We start from the raw sequence: 9,399 nt of genomic DNA, 5'->3' as shown, positions 1-9,399 counted from the left end.
AGCTGAGAAGAGAACTAAAGCAGACAAACACGGTGGGACGAGTCCGAAATGGTCGTGCTCTGTGGAATACACCATTGGCGAGTCCGCAGTTATACACCATGGCCTCATGCTCGTCATCAAGTTATACTATAAGCGTAAGCTTGGCAACAAGTACATAGGAGAGGTACTGTTAGAGACTTAGCTCATATTATTTGTCTAATAATGATATAAGAAAAAAGTTTTTTATTCACATCAGTCCGATGAACTTCATATTTGCAAATGACCATCATCTAATGAGATGTCACCAACAATTTTTTAAAAATGACATATATTTTTTGAAAAATTATTGAGTACTCTTAGAGTATTAATTAGGGAAATTTGGCTATAAACCCCCTTTACCTTCCTTTCATTGTTAGAAGGACTAAGAAAAAAATTATACTTTCTAAACCCCCTCATAATTATAAAATCTTGCATAAAGGACAAAAGTTATTATTTAAATATTTTATCAGACTATTATACCTTCACATATACACAATCCAGATACAAAATTTATCTTCTCTCTCATCTCTCACTTCTAACCCTAGCTTCCTCCATAGCCGGAGCTGTGTCATTCCTAAGCTCCGACGATCTCTCTCTGCATCTTCTCAACTCTCCTCATTCAACTCTCCTTCAACTGTTCATCTTCTATCTCGTCTCTCTCTTCTAATCCTAGCTTCCTCCATGGCTGGAGCTGTGGAGAACTTGCAAATCGCGTTGATACATATACATATATATATATATATATATATGTGTGTGTTTGTGTGTTTTGAGATTTGAATTTGAATATATAGATTTTTGAAAGCTCAAAGTTTTAAAAATCTGAAAAATCTGTAAAATTTGAAAAATTTGAAGAACTGGGATATGAAAAATTGAGATTTCTCTAACATTTTCCGATTATAGGCTTGATTCAAGGATTATAGGCATGATTCAATGTTTTTCAAAGTAAACATCGATTGATTCAAGGATTATAGGCCTGATTCAAAGCTCAAAACTCAAAGTTCCATCGATTTTTCAGAGTAAACATCAAATTTCATTTGATAGAACAAGAGTAAAATTGTACTCTGGTTCTATTGCTCTGTTTTTTTCATTTGACAGAACCAGAGTCAAATTTTACTTTTAGCTTCAGAGTCTTACAGTTTACTTATTTTTCAGAGTAAAATTTTACTTTTATACAGAGTAAAATTTTACTTTTAGTTTCAGAGTGTAAAATTTTACTCTCATTCATAGTAAAATTTTACTTTTATACAGAGTAAAATTTTACTTTCATACAGAGTAAAATTTTACTCTAAGATACATAGTGAAAATGTCTTAATAGGAGAGCTGATAGATATGAGGGTAATATAGTAAAAGAAACAAGTTTTAAAAGATCAGGGGGTTTTGAAAGTACTTATATAATTCTTGTCCTTTTGAAAGAGAAATTAGATAGTGAGGGGGCTATGACCAAATCCCCCTATTAATTAACATGTTGCATCACCTCACCTCTACCACTCACCACTATATCCACCAAGCACCACCATCCATGGCCTAAGTGTCTAACCGAGTCCATTTCACACACCTCTCGTATCTCATCACTTCCACATGCGACCAAGTTGCACATGCAGAACCTAGAGATTTGTCCCCTATGGTCGACTTTACTAATTGCCAATTAATTTTGGATTAAATGCCACCAATAATCTATAGGTACACACATCAATCAAAGAGCTCTTCGATAGCTCGATCAAAAATTTAGGCAACTGCAGCGGCGAAATGACATGCCCGGTGCAGAAAGGTTCCGACGGTGTACAGGGAACGTTGACATTTTCATACAGGTTTGGAGACAGTTTGACTTTCAAAAGACCTCCCAAGTGGAAGAAGTTACTGCAACCTGGAGCTGCTGTGTTGCTACGAGTGACACTTATTTCAGCAACTAGAGTGGATATGAAGATTGAAGAAATCCCCATCTTCACTGATCCTGATGTCATTGAATGAATTGCAGTAATAAACACCACACACACACACACACACACACACACACACACACACACATATATATATTATGTATGTGTGTGTAATAAGCTATCAGCTCATAAAGATCAAGTATCTATTGAAGCTCAAACAACTCAAATATTTCATACAGCTACTCACACAATGCAGTCTCAGGAACAGTATCATCAAGAGTCACAGCATCATACAGAGCTGTCTGTCATCCCCTGTATCTCACAAGCATGTCTTGCTAACGAATCTTGTTATAACTGAATTAGTTCTAGAATCTGTTAGTGAGTTAGTAGTTATAGAGTTAGTTAGATATTAGAGAGTTAGTTAGATATTTTCATTTTATAAATATCTGTGTAAGCATCTAATAATTCATTCAATGAAAAAGAAAGTTTGTAATCTTCATCATGGTATCAGAGCATGATTAGCTCTCACGAGCACAATCAAGATCCTCCAATGGTGAATTCATCTTTGCCTTCATCCATGTCAGTTGCTTCTTCTAATCTGAGTTTGCTCTTGTCAAACTTCAGTCCTTTGGTTACTGTTAAGCTGGATTCCAGTAACTTTCTTATATGGAGCAATCCGATGCAGAATGTGTTGCGTGCTACTGGCTTCCTTGGTTTTGTAACTGGTTCTATTCCATGTCCAGCAATGGAGATTTTTGATTCCTCTGGAACTTCATCTCCAAATCCAGCGTATGAAGAATGGCAAAAGACTGATGCGCATCTTCTCAGCTGTGCAACAGCCACATTATCATCTGCAGTGTATTCTTCTGTTCTTCATCTGCAAACAAGTCATCAAGTTTGGCAGATTCTTGAAAAATGTTTTACTTCAGTTTCACGATCACATATTCATCAATTAAAGAATCAGCTTCAAACAATTCATAAGAAATCCGCTTCCATGGAAGTTTATCTCTCACAGATTAAGGAGATCTCAGATCAATTGGCCTTGGCTGGTACACCAATCGATGATGAGGATTTGGTGTTTTTGACCTTGAAAGGGTTACCTGATGAATATGACTCATTTAAAACCTCCATTCGAACAAGATCTGAAACAGTCTCTATGGCAGATCTGTGCTCCTTATTGTGCTCAGAGGAAATTCATGTTGAAACCAAATTGAAGCATTCATCTAGTGATCATCTCAATAGTGCTTACTCTGCAGCAAAAAGTTCTTCATTCTCCTCAAACAATGCAGTTGAATCTTCACATTCCTCTTCTTTTGGTTCAAACAGAGGTTTCAATAATTACAGTGCTAACTTATAGTAACATAGAGATCAAAAGTATTAGTTTATTCATTGCACTGATGTTGTTTAAATAGAAATTTACACAACTGAATATCCTCAAAATAAGGAAAACTGAATATCCTCAAAATAAGGAACTGACTCAACATGAAAGAATGAACTAACTTAAATTCTACCAAGTCTACAACAGACTTATTCAATTCCTAAAGAAGTGGTCAATGCCAGAAAAACAGGACAAAACTCAACTAAATTCTTAACACCACCCCTTAAACTGAGTGTACTGCAAACATTCAATTTAGTGGGTTATTTCACATCAGAATTAACTACAGAACACACTCCAAGTAGATGTCGTAGCTTCAAGAAAGCAGGTAATTTTAGGGGTTTAGTCAAAATATCGGCGAGCTGATCCTCACCTCTGCAATGCTTCAGATCTAGAGTTCCATCCTTGACTAGATCACGTAAGAAGTGATATCGTACATCAATATGCTTGCTTCTGCCATGGAGAGCAGGATTCTTTGAAAGCTTGATCGTTGAACTGTTATCTCAGTAGATGGGAGTGGAACCATTGTGAGGATGCTGTAGTGTTTCAAGTAACCTTCTCAACCAGATAGCTTGACAAGAACACGAAGCTACAGCAACAAACTCTGCTTCAGTGGTGGACAAAGTGACAATAGGTTATTTTCTTGATGACCATGAGATCACACCTGAGCCCATCATAAAAATGTAACTGGATGTACTTTTTCTTGTCATTGGAATCACCAGTATAATCGCTATCAGTGAAATCAATTAGACCAGATTGTTCTCCTTTCTTGTACAATATGCCAAAATCAGTTGTTCCCTTCAAGTACCGGAAAATTCTCTTTGCAGCGAGGAGATGTAACTTCGTAGGGTGTTCCATGTATCAACTGATCAGACTAACTCCATGCATTATATCAGACCTGGTTGTTGTCAAGTACATTAAACTTCCAACCATTTGCTTGTATAGAATGTTTTCGATCTTCCTTCCTTCAGGATCTTTGGTTAGCTTCAAACCAAGGTCAATTGGTGTACCAACTGAATTGCAATGTTGCAACTGAAACTTGGCCAAAATGTCTTACTGCGATGCCAAGGAAGTAGTATAGCATGCCAAGATCTGTCACTGCAAATTCTTTCATCATCGAGGACTTGAATGCATCAAACATGGCACTATCATTTCCGGTGTAGATCAAATCATCCACATATAAGCATACAATCAGTAACTTGCCATCAGATTCTAATTTTATGAATAAAGTAGGCTCATATGGGCACTTTTGAAAGCCTGACTTTAAGAAATATGCTTCTATACGACTATACCAAGCTCGGGGAGCTTGTTTCAATCCATACAGAGCCTTTCTTAACTTGTACACATTAGTCTCATTCCCTTGACACACATAACCTGGAGGTTGATCGACGTATACCTCTGCTTGCAAATCGCCATGGAGAAATGCTGATTTAACATCCAATTGAAATATAGGCCATGAGTTTTGTGCTGCTAATGCAATTACCAATCTGATGGTATCATGCCTTGCAACTGGAGCAAAAACTTCGTTGTAGTCGATTCCAAGCTGTTGTTTATACCCTTTAGCAACCAGACGAGATTTGTATTTTTCAATTTTTCTTTGTGCATTTAGCTTTGTTTTATACACCCACTTAACACCGATCGACATGTGGCCTTTGAGAAGATTAGTTAATTCCTAAGTATTATTTTTCTCAATGGCATGAATTTCCTCATCCATAGCTTGCTGCCATTTTGGATCTTGAACCGCATCATTAAATGTTACTAGATCACAATCTGAAAGTAAAGCAAAATGGGTAATGGGATCGTCATATTAATCAATTGCAGTTACCTCATAATCTCGCATCCAGGCTGGTGGACTCTTCGTGCGTTGAGGTCGTGTCTGTTCTAGAATTTCATATTGGTCTTCTCCAGATGAAGTGTTCGGTAGATGCGAAGAAGAAACTTGTGGCTGTTAGGAAGAAACTTGTGACTGTTCCTTGTCTTCGAAATGGATAGGAATGGACTACCCTGAAATAGTAGGAGTCCATGGCCATGTCTTATCTTCATCAAACACCACATCTTGGTTAATAACGATTTTCTCAGTGATTGGATTGTATAATTTATAGGATTTGGATTGTTCGCTAATTCCGAGAAAAATACCCTTTTCACCTTTATCATCGAGCTTCTTCCACTTTTTATCTGGAACATGTGCATATGCTATGCACCCAAAAATTCACAAGTGAGCAACACTAGGCTGTCTTCCGCTCCATGCTTCTTCGGGCGTCATATTACTGACAGGTATTGTTGGCCTTCTATTTAAGAGATGAATACTCCACAAGATTGCTTCAGGCCACAAACTTTTTGGAAGACTAGATGTGCTTAACATGCTCCGTACCATGTTTAACATGGTACGATTTTTTCGCTCCGCCACACCATTTTGCTACGGGGTGTAGGAAGCTGGAAGCTGTCTTTTGATTCCATGCATCTCACAAAAATTTGCAAATTCCCGTGAGTTAAATTCCCCACCACGATCGGTTCAAAGAGTTTGGATAGCTTTCCCAACTGCTTTCTCAACAAGGGCCTTATAATTTTTGAATGCTGAACAGGCTTCAGATTTTTCTTACAAGAAATAGACCCATGTTTTTCGACTAAAGTCGTCGATAAAGGTAATAAAATACCTATTATTACCATTGGATGGTAGATTTATAGGCCCACAGATATCGGAATGGACCAGGTGCAACACTTTCTTGGCTCTCCATGCTTTCTCTTTTGGAAATGCATTACGATGTTGTTTGCCAACAACACAGCCTTCACATACTTAGGAAACATGATCAATTTGCGAAAGACCAGCCACCATATTTTTCTGATGAAGAATCTTCAGACCATTAAAGTTCAAATGGCCATAACGAAGATGCCATAACCATGTTTGATCTTTCACCATAACAGCAAAACAAGGAAGGGTATCATTGCAAAGATATAAAGGAAACATCCGATTTCGGGTCATATTAACTTGAGCAATCAAACCCTTTTCCGAATGTTGTATTTGGCAAGTTCGTCTTTTGATAATAATCTCATAATCCTTTTCTTGAAGTTGTCCCACACTTAGCAGATTGTTCTTCAAACCAGGAACATAAAACACATTTGAAAGAGAATGTTTTGAATTTTGGAAGCTAATTTTTCTCTTTCCCATAACAGATAATCTAGAATCATCACCAAATTTTTACAGAGCTATGAAAAGATTCATCCAACTCAGAGAACATGGACTTGTCTCCGCACATATGGTTACTTGATCTGGTGTCCAAGTACTACATGTTTGGAAGAGTTTCTTCCATGGTATTGCAAGCCATAAGAAGAGTAATATCATCTTCTTTTTCTACAAAATTTGATGTTCCTCCTTTCTCGTTAGGTAATTTTGTATGGCATTCAGAACGAAAATGACCATACATGTGGCATCTGAAGCACTCAACATTTGATTTGTCGAAGGACATTGATTCTTGGGCTTTAGCATAATCAGCGCTATGTCTGGAGCCTCTTCCTTTGAATTCAGAAGCTTGATTATCTGTTCTGCCTTTTCCTCGTCTTTGACCTCGGCCTCGTCCTCGACCTCTTGTTGCTAAAGATTCACCATTGGTTGAGACCTTCAAGGCTTGCTCCTCTGTGATCCTTTGGTGGAGTTTTTGCTCATGGACCTGCAACGAACTCTGCAACTCATCAACCGATAGTTCATCAATGTCCTTGGACTCCTCAATGGAACAGACTATGTAATCAAATTTCGTAGTCATGGAGCGAAGAATCTTTTCCACGATGGTAACATCTTGCATCAGGTCACCATGGATCCGTATCTTATTTGCAATCGCCATTGTTCTTGAAAAATAATCTGAAACACTCTCACCAGATTTCATTTGAAGGGTCTCGAATTCTCGGCGAAGTACTTGGAGTTGGGAGCGCTTGACCTTCGATGTACCTTGATGTTTCTTTTTCAATGAGTCTCATATCTGCTTGGAAGTTTCTTTCTAGAGAATGGTCTCCAGAATTGTACGATCAATGGCCTGAAATAAGTAATTTTTCACCTTGAGATCCTTCAGCCTTTGTTCATCGAGTCTCTTTTGCTGTGCTTCTGACAAAACTACTCCATTTTCCAGTTCCACAATACCGGTTGCCACGAGAGTCCAATATTCTTTGAATCTTAGAAAATTCTCCATCAACATGCTCCAGTGATCATAATGACCATCGAAGCGAGGAATAGCCAGCTGGACATAGTTATCGACTACCTTATCAGCCATGAATGATTGCTACTGCAAGTAAGAAGACTACTGCTTCTGTGGAGAATTTCTTGGAAGCTCTGATACCACAATGTTAACTTACAGTAACATAGAGATCAAAAGTCTTAGTTTATTCATTGTACTGATGTTGTTTAAATAGAAATTTACACAACTAAATATCCTCAAAATAAGGAAAATTGAATATCCTCAAAATAAGGAATTGACTCAACATGAAAGAAGGAACTAACTTAAATTTTACCAAGTCTACAGCAGACTTATTCAGTTCCTAAAGAAATGGTCAATGCCAGAAAAACAGGACAAGACTCAACTAAATTCTTAACATACAGAGGTAAATATCAGTCTAGAGATTCTAGAGGAGGCAGATTTCATAATTCTCATAGTAGATACAACAACAGATCTCACAGTACTTGAGGTAGAGGTGACTACTCTTCTCATGGTCCTATCTGTCAGATCTGTGGAAAGTCAGGACACAGTGCTTTGGACTGTTGGTATAAGTTAGACACTACTTTTCAGTCTTCTACATCTCAGCAGAAGTCTTCACCACACTCTTCTCAAGCCTATGCTGCCACAGTGCCTCAGTCTACAGACTCATCTGTCCCTCCTCGGTACATTGACTCAGGTGCTACAAATCATTTGACTAATGACCTTTCTAATCTTCATCACATCTCACAAGCATGTCTTGCTAATGAATCTTGTTATAACTGAATTAGTTCTAGAATCTGTTAGTGAGTTAGTAGTTAGAGAGTTAGTTAGATATTTTCATTTTATAAATATTTGTGTAAGCATCTAATAATTCATTCAATGAAAAAGAAAGTTTGTAATCTTCATCGTGAGTTATATTAAGGGTTCATTTAGGAAGAAGATTCGCTTTTTGGCTTTTTGGCTTTTTGACTATTTTAGTCTGGGACTAAAAAGCCTCGTTTGGAATGAGATTTTTTATTTTATAAACTTTTGTGAGAGAAAAAGTGTAATGATTACGAGTTGGATGTGATGTTTTGTCTTATTAGATTAAAAAATCTATTTTATTTTTTTGTAACTATTTTAACCAAAAAGCTTGTGACTTTTTGTTCCCAAACGAAGGCTAAGCCTATTGTGCAAGCTAGACCATGGAAGAACTAAAAGGCAGCTGGAATGTACTATATGGCTAAACAATTTTTGTTCCTCAATTTCATTGTTATCCGGATTGCAATATTGTAATATCTCTTAGACTAGAGATGACAATTTGAACCTAACTCGACAGGGACTGACCCTCTGACCCCAATTAGAACGCTTTTTTTTTTTCGAAAAATACTTTCAACTAGTCGAGAATGGTATTCAAAAATGAATCACTGACAATTTTTGGGCCGGGGTCGGGGACGGTGATATGTTCCCCGCCCCGGCCCTACCTCGTTTCCACCCCGAGCTGAAATTACTATTATACCCCTATGTATATATATATGTGTGTGTGTGTGTGTGTGTGTGTGTGTGTTACTATTATGTTACGTGGATTATTTTGAGGGAATGAACTCATGGAATATCTTTGAGAGATGCCTATTGATTTTAGAAGTTAACTTAGCTAATAATGTTGGTTGTGCATGCTACTTTGCAAAATTTACAAGTGGCTTTTTTTTTTTTTTGGGTGGTGTGGGTGTTGTTTTGTATCTTGTTTGTCATGTTGTTGTTGTTTGGATGTTTATGTTTGAACATTGCTGGATTATGCTTTTATATATATTAGTTTTATTTTCCGCAAAAAAATAAAATAAAATGATATATGTAAAATTATAAATAAAAAAAAAGGTCGGGAATTTTTCGGGGTTGAGAAAACCCAATCCCCATTAGGGGGGCGGGCGGGGGAGTGATGGGTTTCCCGTTGGGGAACAAGGGCGGGGAC

General features: G+C 37.4%; 1 protein-coding gene across 1 annotated transcript; it reads right to left on the bottom strand.

The window, feature by feature from the left end:
* Nucleotides 1-5,269: 5,269 nt before the first annotated feature.
* Nucleotides 5,270-7,106, bottom strand: LOC145805647 (uncharacterized). Its single transcript, XM_082900815.1, has 3 exons — nt 6,556-7,106; nt 6,094-6,446; nt 5,270-5,445 (listed from the first exon to the last, which is right to left on the bottom strand). Exons 1-3 carry the CDS (start codon nt 7,104-7,106, stop codon nt 5,270-5,272), a joined length of 1,080 nt encoding a protein of 359 aa, XP_082756941.1.
* Between the last annotated feature and the right edge of the window lie 2,293 nt (nt 7,107-9,399).

This window comes from Camellia sinensis, chromosome 13 (genome assembly GCF_055761805.1).
Source record: "Camellia sinensis isolate YWXY chromosome 13, ASM5576180v1, whole genome shotgun sequence".
Classification (NCBI taxonomy): domain Eukaryota; kingdom Viridiplantae; phylum Streptophyta; class Magnoliopsida; order Ericales; family Theaceae; genus Camellia; species Camellia sinensis.
This window is presented reverse-complemented; position numbering and strand designations above follow the sequence as displayed.